Here is a 16,233-nt window from a genome sequence, read left to right as displayed (position 1 = left end):
GAATTGCCTTCCCATACAGGTGCTCTCTCCTTTGAGCAAAGGACTTTTTCACCGTGCTATTGCTCAAAGTGGAGCTACAACAATGCCGTATTTTGTGGTCAGCAAGTCTAAAGATGTCCTCTACTTCCAAAATGTAGGTATCTCTTCTATATATAAAAATGAGTTTGTTTCTGTCTGTTCGTCTGTTTGTCTGTCTGTATGCGCAAACAAACGACTGGACCGATCTTCACCAAATTTGGCACACAGGTAATTCAATTGTCTGGGAAGGTTTTAGTCTCAGCTCTCTAGGGCAAACTGTTCCTGAGACACAGTATTCCCAGAAAACGACCTGCATTAGCCAAGAGAAGCCGGCACTCATATTCCGACTGCCATACACACAGTCACATGTCACTCATCAGCCAATAGAAGCTCGCAGGCAGTCTCCACAAGCAACACAGCTTTACTCTAGGTTTCCATAACAACACAGCCATTTGTCTTCACTGCTGTAGGTCAGCCTTAAAGACGCAGGTAACTGTGGATGACACAGTTACACAAGGTCACATGCACACAGCTTTACTCCAGGTTTCCTTAATAACCAATCGCAGGTTTTTCACTGATATCCAAACTGAGTTACAAATGATTACATGATGCTTATGAACCAATGGAAACTCGCAGGTTCTTCAGGTGTTCATAGCAAGCAAGCTATTTAGGACCTGTATTAGTCAATAGCAGTTCAAAGGTCCTTAAGTATTCAGTCGTATGACGTATATCAGCCAATCTATCTTCAAATTTCATTTACCAGGTTTCCATAACAACACAGCCATAAATAGAGTGTTCCTATACTGGACTGCCAAACTGGATGTCAGCATTTTTAGAAATTGAAACGTATATAAACTGCACACAAACAACATACGAAATAGACCAGTCCCAATTCTTATGGGGCCACTACGCAAACAAAAAATGAAATATTCCCATGTGAAGCCGGGTCCTGCAGCATGCATTTATTCTCAGAGGAGGAACAGCCATGTTTTTTGTTTGTGAAATAACATTATTTGTGATCAGTGTCGGACTTGGATGCCTAGGGCCAGGGCCCACCCGTAAAGTTCATTCTGGGAGCTCACTATTCAGCTATATGCCAATATTACCTGACAAATTCCTATAAGGTCGCCAGTATAAATCTATTTTTCACTAGTAGCCAGCTTCCTAGTCCTATTTTCTTATTGTTACTGTTCTGGGGTCCTGTTTTAAGCCTGCTGACTGACTCTTGCCTTGAACTAGGTCATCTTAGCTCTTTAAGCTGGAGGTGTGTGCCCACACAGCAGCAAGACGCTGCAGGATGACTGGTTATTGGGGTCCCTGCAATGTGATTGACTAGATGGGCTTCAACTGGCTCAATAAGGAATTTGCCTGTTCACCTGTGGGCCAGTCTGAGTCTGTGATAAAGGAGATTTACATCTCCTATTTCCATAAAGCAGTAATATGCACAATGGATAGAGCAGACTTTACATGTAATTGTGAGGAGATGACATGATAACTGGCAGCTAAACAATATTCCCAACCATTTATGTGGCTGTGACAAATTGCATTTGCCTGCTGACTAATAGTTTCTTTAAAGGGTTTTCCTTATAACTTTACTGCTTCCACTATGCAGTTTATTTCAATTTATTTACTAGACTGACATGAATTTCTGCTACCCCACATACCTATTTGTGTGATATAGACTTTTCATTTTACTGTATGTATGTTCTGAACTTTCAGTAGTATATTCAATTTACACAGTATACAGTATGGGTGACTTCTCACATATTGTATTATTGGAGATTTCCCAGCATTTTCCAATTACAACATCTTCATCTCCTTTTGTTATTTGACTACGACACCAACAACCAATCCTGAAATTAATATTTGCAATATCGGAATGTAACATCTGGTTTTCTCTACAGTTGGTAGCTAAGACATCAGACTGTGATGTGGCCTCTATAGCTGACTGTCTGAAGAAGAAATCGGAGGAAGAGCTTGCCGCTATTGCCAAAGCAATGGTAAGTGTTGCATCACACTGCAATGTTATATACTCTTTTTTTCAGGTACTTGGGCATTTTTACATATCACAATCAAGTATATTGCTTAATTTATTTTCCTTTTTAGAACCTTCCTCCACTTTCAGGGGCTTCTTGATGGATATCGGTGAATTTTTAAACCAAATCTTGTCAAGGTCATAGCCCAAATCTTACTGTTTTTCCCAATAAAATATCTTGCTTTTTTAGCAATTGCCAATTGTCAGTGCTCAGTGGCAGGTAATGTATGGGTAATCTGTGGCAGGCCACATATAGAGCTAGGTTCACCATAAAACATATAGTGCATCTGTAGCAGTCAATGTATGAGATAACTATTGCGGTCAATGTATGGAACATTTATGATAGGCAATCTGTGTAACACTTGCGGCAGACTATCATCAGAAGGAGTATCCATTTGGCTTGGTATGGATTGTAAGCCAACTTTCCAATAGAACCGGACAATTAAACTTAATCATTCCCGCTTACTACCTATTAAATGTGCAGTGTAAAATATTCTTCTATAGAATGCACTGTTAACCACAGGTATAACTGCTGATCTATCGCAGATGTGTGGTCTGCTTCTGCAGGATATGTATGACCAGTTCTGTGTTCTATCCGTCATGTCCTGCCTATCTTTACAGGGCATGACATTTCTTCCTGCCCGTGTGGATGGGATTTTTCTACCTAAACCAGTGGAGGAGATGCTGGCTAACAAGGAATGCAACAGGGTCCCATTTCTGATTGGAATGAATAATCATGAGTTTGGCTGGACTTCCACAATGGTAGGTGCAATGTTCTTAAATAACAGTGATCTACCAATAATGATCCGCCTATAATGGAAACTTCAGGTATTACTATGCAGCAGTATGCATGTTACACCCGCACAGAATGATGTTGCAATGTAGTCACGTCAGAAGGAAAACCACAAGACACTCCTTAATCACATGCCACACCATGGTGTAATAATACAGTATATCAAGGAGTTAAGGTATCATGAAGTCTTGTTATGCTATGGCGATGGCACCTGCTCAGAAATATATGGCAACACAGGGGCCACACGGTGGCTCAGTGGTTAGCACTGCAGCCTTGCAGCACTGGAGTCCTGGTGTTCAAATCCCGCCATGGGCAAAAAAACATCTGCAAGGAGTTTGTATGTTCTCCCTGTGTTTGCTTGGATTTCCATCCCATATTCCAAAAAAAAGACATACTGATAGGGAAAAATGTACATTGTGAGCTCTAAGTGGGGCTCACAATCTACATTTAAAAAAAAAAAAAAAGAAATATATGGCAACACAGTATAACAGCCTAGCTAAATGCTGGTTCAGTATTATACACTAAGTCACCTAGTGGAACCAAAAAAAGTTTTAAAAGTTTTTAAAAATTCTAAAATTTTAAATTAATTAAAATGTTAAAAAAAAAAGGGAAGAACAAGTTATGAGTGAATTAAAAATACGAATTTGGCATTGCAAAGTTTATAACAACCTGTACAATAAAACAAAAGTATTATTTAACCCAAACAGTGCCATAAGAAAATTAAAATCAAACGTAATGATTTATCATCTTCTAGCCTCACAAAATGTGGAATAAAAAATAAAAATGCGATCATAAAGTGATATGTACTGCAAAATGGTAACAAAAAAAGTACAAGTTGCGGGCAGAGGGCAGAGAGTTTATTAAATGTTTTAGATGGGTTTCTTCCACTCCCACTAGATTCCACTTTACTGGAACCTAGAGGTATGAAAATAAAAAACAAATCATCTAAACCTGAAAGCAGAATAACGTTAGTTCCCTTCTATGCCCTGTTGTATGCCCAAAAAGAAAACATTGCATTGTTGTATGTAATATAACCCACCATTTCATATATGTGTCCGCTGGCGTTTCCGGATATAATTGACAAGCTGCGATTCCCAAAACCGTGCTGGTTTTGGAAATCGGAGTGTGTCCGTGCTGTGCTTTTAATCGTAAAGTGGGTATGGGATTCGCATGAATCCCATCCACCTTGCAGATACTGTAAAATGCTACGATTTTTCCCACAATGTCTCTGACACGGGCAAATCGCGGTATTTCCGGCCCGTGGGGCCCCGGCCTAAATGTGATTTTTACCCTTTTTCATAATAGTTGACAGGTAATGAGTACACACGTTACCCAGTAACTTCAGTCACTTAAAGTGGGCACCACTCGCAGGCAATGTTTCCTGCCACACTCACAGACTGGGCCTCAGACCTCACATGAAGCAGTACTTTTTTTGCCCTGGCGTTGTGAAATCAACGTTCTGCCTGCCCACATTGCACCTGCAAACATGACACTATACACTTTGCATTAACAATGGTTACACAGCACATTCAGAAACGTGTTACAATCAAACCCAGCATCGAATAGCCACCATTTCTCAGGGAATACTTACAACTATATTATATCTTTCTATTTAGATATTAAATATAACTGGGATAACAGAAGGAATGACTTGGGAGTCTGTGGTGACGGCGCTCCAAAATATTCCAATACTGGTAAGATAAAATAAGCACATCTCCTTTATGTTCTATGTCCTATTTTCAGATTAATTTTCTCTAAACATCCTTCTTTTTATTATACTTAATGTTAATTTCATAGGGTCTGAGTCCTGAAGAAATTCCTATTGTTGTTGAGGAGTATCTTGGTGACTCCACTGATCCATTGGAAATTCGTGATCAATTCCTGGATTTGTGTGGAGATATATTGTTTGTTAATCCAGCTACAAAGCTTGCAAAATACCATCAAGGTAAAACCCATTCAGATTGTAGCTCATATGTAGAGGTATTGAGTGTCAGGACATGTTGGAAGTTGTAGAATTCAATGTATTGAAACAAAAGTATTAAAAATGATATCCTGAGACTCTAATGTCCATCGTTTCTTGTAGCAAATAATATACAATAATATAATATACAATAATGTACAATACAGTTATGTATCATGTGATTCCCCTGTCAGCTGCAGCTACATTGTTAAAAATCTTAACAAAAACACCATATTGGGTAGATACTATTTGCACCACATGTATTTCAATAAAAAAATAGTAAAATCAAAACATATTTAATAACAATTAGGTGTGATCTGAATAGGTACTTGGTCCATGTCAATGGGCTTGGAGATTAAGGATGCCCACAAATACCTTTCCCTGTCAGTAAATCTCTAAAGGATGGAGCAGATAATTTTCCCAATTTCACATTATTCCATATCATATGTTATTACATACACTTACTCTTTATCCTGTGGATAGGAGAGAGGTGTCAGATTGTTGGGGGTGAGACTGCTGGGACCTATAGCAATCAGTAAAACAAGGACCTAAAAGTCTGCCTGTACCTTCCACGTGAAGAAAGTGCCAGTGTGCTTATTCGACCAGCACTCTGTTCACTTCATTGGAGTTTCCAGGACTGCAATGACAAAACCACTTTAGGCTGGGGCCCCATGTAGTGTAAACGCCGCAGAAAAAACTGCGGTGGTTTACAGTCACTGTATAGTGTATGGGATTCTAGCAAATCCCATCCTTACAGTGTGGGAAAATACACAAGGTGGACACGCAGCATGTCAATTATATCTATGGAAACATGGTACGGTTGTTTCCCTATAGATCTGATGGAAGCAGAAAGTCCACAGAGAAAACCTCTGTGGGCTTTCTATGAAAAGCACTTGGGGAAAAAACAAGATGCGTTGTGGTTGTGTTCTTTTCCACAGCACTTTTTTTTGTTGCAGGACACCACATGGGGCCTTAGCCTTACAAAGCTGTATTTTGTTTTGCTCCATTTGTGTCTAAAGTCAAGGTTTATTTATTTTCCTGGGTTTTTTTTAATTAAATATATATATGTGTATATGTGTGTGTGTGTGTGTGTGTGTGTGTGTGTATTATACATACTACACAGTATCACTTATCTTGTTTGGTATAATTCTCAATTTCTGCTCTTATTGGGAGAGGGAGGTATTATTTCCATTTCCCTTTTTGCCTCAGGCAGCAGAAAGATGGGTGTAGCCCCTAAGTACAATATTTAACAATTATTTCATCTGCCTCCTTTACGGTAGGAGACTATAATGTATATGTATCACATGGACAACAATGATGTATAAGAACACATAACAATGCATGCTTGTTAGTTAACTCTTCTTTTCACTTGTTAGATATGGGGCTCCCTGTCTACTTTTATGAGTACCAGCACCCACCAAGCTTGCTGGCTCATTCAAGACCAGACTTTGTGAATGCTGATCATGGTGATGAGCTTGTGAGTATATTTGGAGGACCCTTCCTGAGGGATGAAGTAGTATTCTCTGGTGAGTCCATGAAATGAAAACTAAAAGTTTTCTATAGTGTTATTTTGAATACCTTGGTAAACCTCTTAGGCTATATTCACACATGTCAGATTTGCTGAATATTTATGAATATGAAAATCTGACTTATATTTACAAGAGTATCTACAGTTGAAATCCAAAGCTCGTACTCAATAGTTCACTTTTCTACATTACAGACATAATTCTATATATATTTTTACTGCATGTGAATGTGGTGTGAAATACCCTAGGTCACATACTTTGAATGTGTAACATCCTAGTCAATTGCTGACCCACTGTTCAGAATCCTATACTTTACTAATCCTGATTGACTTTACACACCCAAACCAACAGGCAGTGGTGTAACTAGGAATGGCACCCCCCAGTCCCCTGACAACCTCCCTCCCTACAAACCGCATTCCTGCACACACTATTATGCCCCATAGTGGCCCCTACACACACACTATTATGCCCCATAGTGGCTCCTAAACACACACACTATTATGCGCAATAGTGGCCCCTGCACACACACTATTATGCCCCATAGTGGCTACTAAACACACACACTATTATGCGCAATAGTGGCCCCTGCACACACTATTATGCCCCATAGTGGTCCCTTGACACAGTATTATGCCCCATTGTGGACCACTAGAGATGAGTGAACACTGTTCGGATCAGCCTTTCCGAACAGCACGCTCCCATAGAAATGAATAGAAGCACCTGGCACGTACACTTTGCCGGCGGCCGGTCGCCGTGCCAGGTGCTTCCATTCATTTTTATGGGAGCGTGCTGTTCGGAACGGCTGATCCGAACAGTGTTCACTCATCTCTATGGACCACCCATGAGCAATTATTACTTTTCAGACCCCAGAGTATAGTGATTGGAGACCATGGGGAGGATACAAACCTAAAAAACATTACCTACCTCTCGCTGGGTAAGAGCGCATTCCCTGCTGATTTCGTCCATCTTCAATGCTGGACCAGACGTCACCTGACCCAGGCCAGCGTTGCGACGCATAATGATGCTGGCCTTGGCCATGTGACGTCTGTGATGTCACCAAACAGACCCGAAGCCTTCTGGACCTCAGGAGAAGTAAGTAAGTGTTTTTGATGTTCCCTCACCTCCCCTGGTCCAACGATCATTATATTCCGGCGTCTGAAAAGACCCCAGAGTATAATGATAGCATTGTTTGTGGGTTTCGTGAGCCCGTGACCTCACTTACTGATCCCCACTCCTGATCACAGCTGCCTCACCTTCTGCAGAAGGAGAAGTGCAGGCAGCAGTGAGAAGGAACAGGGATCAGTAAGTAAATAGTGTGAAGAATGACCAGAGGATGGGAAAGACACTGCGCTAACTCCGTTGGCGTTGGATAAACACACACTTTATTGAATTTTCCACACACACGACGCTTAGAACAGTGTTTCGGGTATTACCCCTTTATCAAGTGTACAAACAATACACACGATTATCCAATTGATACAAAAACATTGCAGCATCTATGGTTGTATAAGCCTTTATTAGTGGTATTATATTTGTTATCCGCTGCTAATAATGCCACCATTATGGATTGCATGGTTTGCTGAACAAAAATATTGCAGTATTTAGTACAGGGGACCAAATTACAAAAAAAATATATAAAAAGGATAATAAGTTTGAGAAAAAGTAGAAAACATAAATAAATCAAAAACTTTCAAAAAATGCATAATTTAGTAAAAAAATAAATAACTAAATAGAAGTACAATCCAAGAATGGAGAAAAGAGGGGCAATCACCAAAACGTGGTAAATTAAAAACATCCTTTTTACCAATTCCCAATAAAAGGTACAGGAGGCTGGGATGGAGGATCAGACCAGCAAAGTGGCAGTGGCCATTTCGCACAATATGTAGCTAAGGGTTCAGCACAGTGGGAGCAAACACGTCCAAGTGGGCCCCCAATTCAGGTATACCAATATTATACAGTGACTGTATAGTTCTACACAGGGCTCTACAGACCATTTTAGGCAAATACAGTGCAGTAATATTTAGTGATTTACAGGTGACGCCTCTGACCAATTGTAGTGTTGTAGTGAGGATGCAGGTCTTCTGGAATAAGTCAACTATGCGATAGTTACTTTTATGGATCAGAACTCTTTATCCCATGCTTCCATCATGGCTCCTTGTCTAGCAAGTCGTCCCCCCCCCCCCCCCAAGCTCAGCTCCTCCTCCATTACTGCCTCACTGTTGCTAGGCAGACAAAGCAAAATAAGTAAGCAGAAAAGAACATACTTATAACAACTTCACACCAATCATTTACATTTCACCGCCATGACCACTTCTTCTAGCAGTGCCTGGTCTCTGTATAGTTTGCAGCACAGACATCTTTGGCTCCTCACTTTGCCAGGCATTTGACCCATATTGCCCTCACCTACATAAAGTTCCCATCCTGCTGCTACCCCCAATTATAAAATATATGATATAACCCCTCCATAATGAATAATACTCCCAAGTGCATATTTATAATAATAATGTCTGTGTGTACCTTCTTAATGTCCCTTATTAATAATGCATTGTGTGTTTCCTAAATAAAAGGTTATACCAGGAACCCCGATTGATCAGCTGTTTGAATAAACTGTAGTACCTGTGTAAGCGCCGTGACCCCTTCTCTATTTACATAGTGTCATTGATTTTATAGCACCCATGTAATATAACTACAGCCTCGTCGTATACACTTGACTAGACTGCAAATCACACGGTCACTATAAACAGAAGTTGTGTGATATAAACAGGCGCCATAGCCCTTTCAAACTGCTGATCATTGTGTTGGGGGGGGGGAGTCCACTGATCTCTTATTGATGATCTATTGTGAGGATAGATCATCAATCAAAATGAGCTGGAAAACTCCCTTAATAAAGCCCAAATGCCACCTTAATTAAATAAATTACCTCCTTACATTATATCCTGTGACATAAATTCTGCTCCCCTGGGGGCCACACGGTGGCTCAGTGTTTAGCACTTCAGCTTTGCAGCGCTGGAGTCCTGGTGTTCAAATCCAGCCAAGGGCAAAAAAACATCTGCAAGGAGTTTGTATGTTCTCCCCGTGTTTGTATGGATTTCCATCCCATATTCCATAGGGGGGATAGGGATAGGGGGGAAGAAAAAAAAGTACATTGTGAGCTCTATATGGGGCTCAGAATCTACATTAAAAATAAGTAAATACTGCTCCCTTAATGACCCCTTATATAAATGATGTCCTCTTCTAATCATAATCCCCCTAATGAACCCTTATATACAGTGAATAACACCCCCCTTGTATTCATAATGCTTCTAATAGCCTTTCTATAAATGCACCATTATATAAATTACCCCTTGTATAATTACCACCCTATCATCAGACTGTACCCTGCTAACAACCCCTTATAATATTAAAATGCCTACACACAAAAAAAAAAAAAGAATAAAATATACTCCCCTATCTGTGATCCTTTAACGGACTGAGTCGTCACCTTCACTTCTTGATCTGCTCTATTTTAACTAGATCGATGTCTTCAGGCCTGCGGTTAACAAGACACCGAGAGCAGAGACAGAAGACATCTGTCTCTCAACACAGGAGGTGCAATACCATGATATCATGGCACCCACCTGTGCCAAGAAGCAAACATCTTCTGTTTGTGCCCTTGGTGTCTTGTAAACCGCAGGCCTGAAGACACCAATCTGGTTAAAAGTAAAGTATGTATTAATGGTGGTCCCCAGGGCAGTCATGAAATAGGATTACCCTGGGTTGTGCATTCAGCTGCATAAAAATACCTTTATCACAGGGGAGTGCAGGGTGTTATCATGTGAATGAAGCCAAAGATAGAGCGTGTCTGTTTTGATAGGCACATAAAATAGTGAATCAAAAAAGTGGACATGTGAATAGACCTATTGTTTTTGTTATTAACCCATTCCCGACATCCACTTTAATAATACAGCCACTGGTGGGTATTTAAATATGTATTAAATGGCAAAGACCCAGGTGCCTTGGTCAAAGATGGTTGAGGCATCATTTTCCTGGCAGCACATGGGGAAGGATCTTCCCAGCACCACCATATTGAGGAGGATTGTTGACTTCTGGAATGAGATCCAGGGCCAGTGATGCATTGCCATGACAGCCAGGAGCCTATTGAAGGCTTCCAAGATTGCCTGGCATTCATTTCTATTGCAGGCTGCTTTATGCAATCTAAAATAGAAGTACCGCCACTTTCCAATGCATTGTAATGTGTTAGAATTTTGAAGTATCACATTAGTTATCAGACCCCCTGGGGTTCAAGCCCCACTAGGAGGCCTAATAAATACAGAAGAAAAAAAAACTCCAAGAAAATTTTTTTTGCAAAGTTTTAGATACTTTAAGGGATTTCAGCTATATATAAAACCATATAAAGTATATAAATTTGGCATCCTCGGAATCATATCGAACCATAGAATACAGGTGACATGCAGTTTTGACAGCACAGTGAAGATAAGAAACGAAGCCCATAAGAATGTCTCACAGATGCAGTTTTTCTCCAGTTTTTTTTTTCTAGCTTTTCAGTACATTGTACAGAATATTAAATGAGATCATTATAAACTACAATTTGTCCCACAAACATTAAGCCCTTATATGGCTCTGTGAAGGGAAAAATAAAAAATGTATGGAGTTTGGAAGGTGGGAAGTCAAAAACAAAAATCGAAAAATGTCTGCACTGGGGTTAAAGGGGCTCTATCACTGGTAAAAGTCATTTTTATCTAAACACATCCTTGTATAGGCTTTAGAAAGTCTATTCCACACTTACCTTTAGTATGTAGATTGCCTCGGTGGTTTCTGAATAAGTCTGTTTTTATTGATATGCTAATGAGCTTCTAGCCAGCTCAGGAAGTTCCCAGCAGCCTCCTCTCTCCCATTATCTTCTATGTGTGTGAAGCAAACAGGAAGCTGAGTCATCAGCAGCAGCAGCAGCCTCCCATAGAAGACAATAGGAGAGGTGTGCACGATCTATCGTGCACCAGTCTAATTAGCATATGAATAAAAACGGACTTATTCAGAAACCACTGAGGCAATCTACATACTATAGGTAGGTGTGAAATAGACTTTCTGAAGGCTATGCATAGGTGTGATTAGTTAAAAATGACTTTTCCTAGTGATAGAGCCCCTTTAAAGCAGCCTTACAGCCTTACTCATTCTTTTGAGTGTATTGAGACATTAGCAATTCTGAAGTAGAGACAAACCAGTCTGACCTAGTAATGCCAGGCAGTCCTCTGTGAGCTGAAAAGCCTGTGGATGATGCATGTTATCTGTACATTGTAACAAACTACAACTCCTAGAGGACTGCATGTCTGTCACTAACAATGATATTTACTTTTTCAGGAAAGGCAACCCATGAAGAGAAAGTCCTGAGCAGGACAATGATGAGTTACTGGGCAAACTTTGCACGGACTGGGTAAGACTGTAACACTAAAGTAGAATGACTACACATTGACTGTGCTGGTGTCTCCTTCTTATCTGTTCATTAATATTAATGCCACATTGTTTACTAAAGGAACCCCAACGGTCCTGACCTGACAGCTTGGCCACAATACGGGACAGATGAACAGTTTCTGGAGATTAATCTAAAGCAGAAAATATCTTCAAGGCTGAAGGAGGACAAACGCAAGTTCTGGGCTAAGGTGCTTCCAGAGAAAATCCGGACAGAGTCAGTGGATGAAAGTGATCACAGTGAATTGTAGAGGCAAAGCAATTTCCTCTACAGTGCAGGGGGCAGGGGTGTGTTTTACTTGTAAATCAGACAGCGTCAGTGATCTAATTTCTACTTTTAAATAAATTTCACTTTTATGGAGTTTTAAAGCTTCAATAACAGAATTTCTTGAGTGGATAAGTCACTGCCTCCACTTCTCTCCTGAAATACTCTGCTGTGAATCCTGTCTCCATCACCTCTTCTGAATTGCCCTGTTCTGCTAGGGACCTTACTTCTCTATCTACAGTATTGTATACAGTCAGGGATAGGCAACCTTCAGCATTCAATCCGTTGTTGAACAGATTGTACCAACGCCATACTTTCTCTGCTCTTCTTGGAACCCCACTAGAAGTGTGTGGAACATGCTGGGCATTGTAGTATCACAGCAGCTGAAGTGCCAAATACTGATCCCTGGTCTGTGGTGTCCAAAACACCTAACAGAAGTTGCAACACATATGGGGCAACATGGTGGCTCAGTGGTTAGCACTGAAGCCTTGCAGCGCTGGAGTCCTGGGTTAGAATCCTGCCAGAAGCAACATCTGCAAGGAGTTTGTATGTTCTCCCCGTGTTTGCGTGGACATTGGGATCCCTGTATGGGGCTCACAATCTACACTAAAAAAAAAAAAAGTTGCAACAAATACAATACAATAAACAAGGTCACATGTTAGTCTTAAAGGAACATTCAAAATATATATGAAACAGCTGACACTAAATGTGTGACTTCCAGATCAATACACAGTATACTATTCAGATGTATATATGGTGCTATCGAAATACCTCTCTGGAGCAATTAAAATACCTGTCATAGTACTGGCCTACCCACTGGGCGTCATCCTAGTAACAGTTCGATAGATAGATAGATAGATAGATAGATAGATAGATAGATAGATAGATACCACTTTTCTCCAAAAATAAGACCTACCCCGAAAATAGCTTCAGTTTACTAAAAAAGACAGTGTCCAGACAGCTGTACAGTGGCATAACTACCGGGGTAGCAGGGGTAGCGGTTGCCACAGGGCCCGGGACATTAGGGGCCCGGCGACAGCCACTACCGCTGCGTTCTTTTTTTTCTTTTCTTAATAGGCTGTTACCGGCTGGAGTTTTATTATAATACTCTGGTCTTTTCAGACCCCCGAGTATAATGATCAGAGTCCCAGGGGAGTTAAGGTAACATAAAAAAATATATTACTTACCTCTCCGGGCAGGCTTCAGGCCTACTTTTGTGACTCACAAATGGGCCTGCGTCCCAGGTCATGTGACGTCCCAGATGTCATTGAAGATGGCTGACACTACTGAGGACTGCAGCGGAGCCGGGGATAGGTAATTAACATTGTTTTTTATCTTGGTATCCCTCCCTTCGGTCTCTGATTATTATACTCATGGGTGTCCACAGTGGGGCATAATAGTGTGTGCAGGGGACAATATGGGGCATAATACTGTGTGTAGGTGTCACTATGCAGCATAATACTGTGTACAGGGGCCACTATGGGGCATAATAGTGTGTGCAGGGGTCACTACGGGGCATAATAGAGAGTGCGGGGGGGGGGGGGTGTCGGTCAGGGTCTTCGGCAGGCATCGATAAGGGGGGAAGGGGCCATGTCAAAAGTTCACTACAGGGCCCCGCTGTTCCTAGTTACACCACTGCAGCAGTACATGTAAAAAAAAAAAAAAAAAAAAGTACCGTATTTTTTGGACTATAAGACGCACTGTTTTCTCCCAAACTTGGATGTGGACTTGAGGAGCTGGGGGGAAGGGGGGGCGGAAGAGCGGAATAGCAGCATCGCTCCTGCCGCTGCTAGCTTCCTGCAGGACAGGAGCATAGCTATACCGCAGGCCCCGTTACCTGTGCCGGTGTCTAACCCTCCCCAGCATCCGCTGTAAGGCAGATGCCGGGTCTGTATTGGCGGCTGCTCTGCTGCAGAGCGGCTGCCATAGCAACTGGGCTTCCGCTATACGCGGATGCCCGAAGCTAATGCCCGCAATCAGAATGCATTCTATTTGCAGGCATAAAAACGGAACCCCCCCCTTCCCCCCCAAAGTATAAAAAAATACTCCCCCACCCCCCCGGAGCCAGTCCCCACCGGCCCCATGCCTGTAAAGTTGCAGGCCGGCTCCTGAGTGGCGATATCGCAGGAGCCGACCTATTCTGGTGACAGCTGGGAGCCTACTGAGGGCTCCTAGGCCTGTCATTGCTATATTACCATTGCAGCTAGTCTATGACCTTCCGCAATAGTAATATACAGAATGTCCCATAGACGGCAATACAGTTTTATCTATGGGACTGGCAATCAAATGACCGCAGGTTCAAGCCCCCTGGGGGGGGGACTAATAAAATAGTTAAAAAAAAAAAAAAAAAACTTTAAAAATACATAATAAAAAAAATAAAAATAAATAAAAGTTCTAAATTACCTCCTTTCCCTAGAATACATATAAAAGTAGAAAATTACTGTGAAACACGTACACATTAGGTATCCCTGTGTCCGCAAATGCCCGGTCTACTAATAGTTTTCCTGTACGGTGAACGTCAAAATCAAATGTGCCAATCCGCCGGGGGTTTTTTTTCACCGTTTTGCCTCTGATTTAAATAAAAGGTGATCTAAGCAATAAACATTCCCCAAAATGGTATAACTAAAAAGTACATTTGGCCCTGCAAAAAAATTCATTTGCATACTGGCGAAAACAGGGATTTATACCGAACGGCAGCGCGGAGAAGATATCTAAAGGTAGAAGAAGAATAGCCTTTCTTAAGGCTATTCCTACGTGTCGAGAAAAATTCGATTTTAATGGTGGCTAGCTGTACACTGGTACTAGTAGCTGGCACTAGTGAGAGAGTTGACTACCAGTAGTGCTGGTTTCTCACACACAGATTGTGTAGTCCCGCTGACATGACTACGTTGTGGCTGCTTCCGGTCACCAGGGGGAGCCAACTGCTACACTTGGATGCAGTGGAACGCTGCTGCAATGGCAAGGGGCCTGAGAAAGGAGTGTCGCATATCTGTGTGTAAGAACCCATCCACCATTAGCACTTGAGAACTCTAAATTGTTTTTGGTGTATGGGGGTATTGCTCATGGAAAAAATAAGACATCCTCTGAAAATAAGCACTAACCTATCTTTCAGAGCAAAAAATAATATAATACCCTGTGTTATTTTCAAGGAAACATGGTATATACATATATTTATATTTGGGCCACTTAAAGGGGCTCTATCAGCAAAATTATGCTGTATGAGATCCCACCTATACCTGAATAACTTTTAAAAAGGCTATTTAGGCACCGCTAATCCTATTTTAACACCCTAAAAATGAATATACAAATGATACTTACCCGTGCACGCTGGGTGGTTGTGCACTGTCAGACGTCATCTTGCTGTCACTCTTCCTCCTTCTTTCGTCTTCCAGCGACGCCCTCCTGTCCTGGTTTTTCCATGCCTTGATCTTCTGTTCTTCCGGAATGAAGAGGTTCGCGAGCGTACTGCTCATGCGCATGCAAGAGGCAGTGGCGTAACTACCGCCATAGCAGCGGAGGCAGCTGCCACAGGGCCCGGGCCATTAGGGGCCCGGTGACAGCTGCTACCATTATACTCGGGGGGGGGGGGGGGGGTGTCTTTTTGGACCCCGAGTATAATGATCGGCGGACCGGGAGAGGTAAGAAACATAAAAAACATGTTACTTACCTCTCCAGGATCCTGCCAGGCCTCCTTCCTGATGTCCTTTCTGACGTCTCTGACGTCACATGAACCCAGCCTGCGTCCCAGGTCATGTGACGTCCGACGTCATTGAACAAGGACAGCAGCGGAGAAGACCGCGTAGGAGCCGGGGGACAGGTAAGTAACAGTAGTTTTTTATGTTTTTATTCCCCCGGGTCTCCAATTATTATACTCTGGGACCCCAGAGTATAATAATTGTTTATGGGTGTCCACAGTGGGACATAATACCGTGTGCAGGGGCCACTATGGGGGATAATACTGTGTTAAGGGGCCACTGTGGGGCATAATAGAACGCGCAGAAATGCGTAGGAGGGGGTCGGTCGAGGTCTTCGGTGTCGGGAGGGAGGGGGTGCCCCCATGTCAAAAGTTCGCCACGGGGCCCCACCATTCCTAGTTACCCCACTGGCAAGGGGAACTTAGAACTACAAAAATGTCCCCAATGGGAGCACTACTGCGCACACGCGGGATTT

At 42.0% G+C, this 16,233-nt stretch overlaps 1 protein-coding gene across 1 annotated transcript in view; it reads left to right on the top strand.

The window, feature by feature from the left end:
• LOC142213684 (fatty acyl-CoA hydrolase precursor, medium chain-like) overlaps positions 1–12,182 on the top strand; it is a 65,069-nt gene extending 52,887 nt beyond the window's left edge. Inside the window, exons 6-13 of the mRNA XM_075282113.1 lie at positions 20–133; positions 1,923–2,018; positions 2,675–2,815; positions 4,463–4,540; positions 4,644–4,791; positions 6,183–6,332; positions 11,691–11,763; positions 11,863–12,182. Coding sequence (XP_075138214.1) covers positions 20–133; positions 1,923–2,018; positions 2,675–2,815; positions 4,463–4,540; positions 4,644–4,791; positions 6,183–6,332; positions 11,691–11,763; positions 11,863–12,049 — 987 coding nt within the window. The 3' untranslated portion in view covers positions 12,050–12,182. The remainder of the gene's footprint in view (positions 1–19; positions 134–1,922; positions 2,019–2,674; positions 2,816–4,462; positions 4,541–4,643; positions 4,792–6,182; positions 6,333–11,690; positions 11,764–11,862) is intronic.
• The last annotated feature ends 4,051 nt before the right edge of the window (positions 12,183–16,233 follow it).

Source organism: Leptodactylus fuscus, chromosome 7 (assembly GCF_031893055.1).
Source record: "Leptodactylus fuscus isolate aLepFus1 chromosome 7, aLepFus1.hap2, whole genome shotgun sequence".
NCBI classification, from domain to species: domain Eukaryota; kingdom Metazoa; phylum Chordata; class Amphibia; order Anura; family Leptodactylidae; genus Leptodactylus; species Leptodactylus fuscus.
Note: the sequence above shows the minus strand (reverse complement) of the source record. Positions and strands in the feature narration are given on the sequence as shown.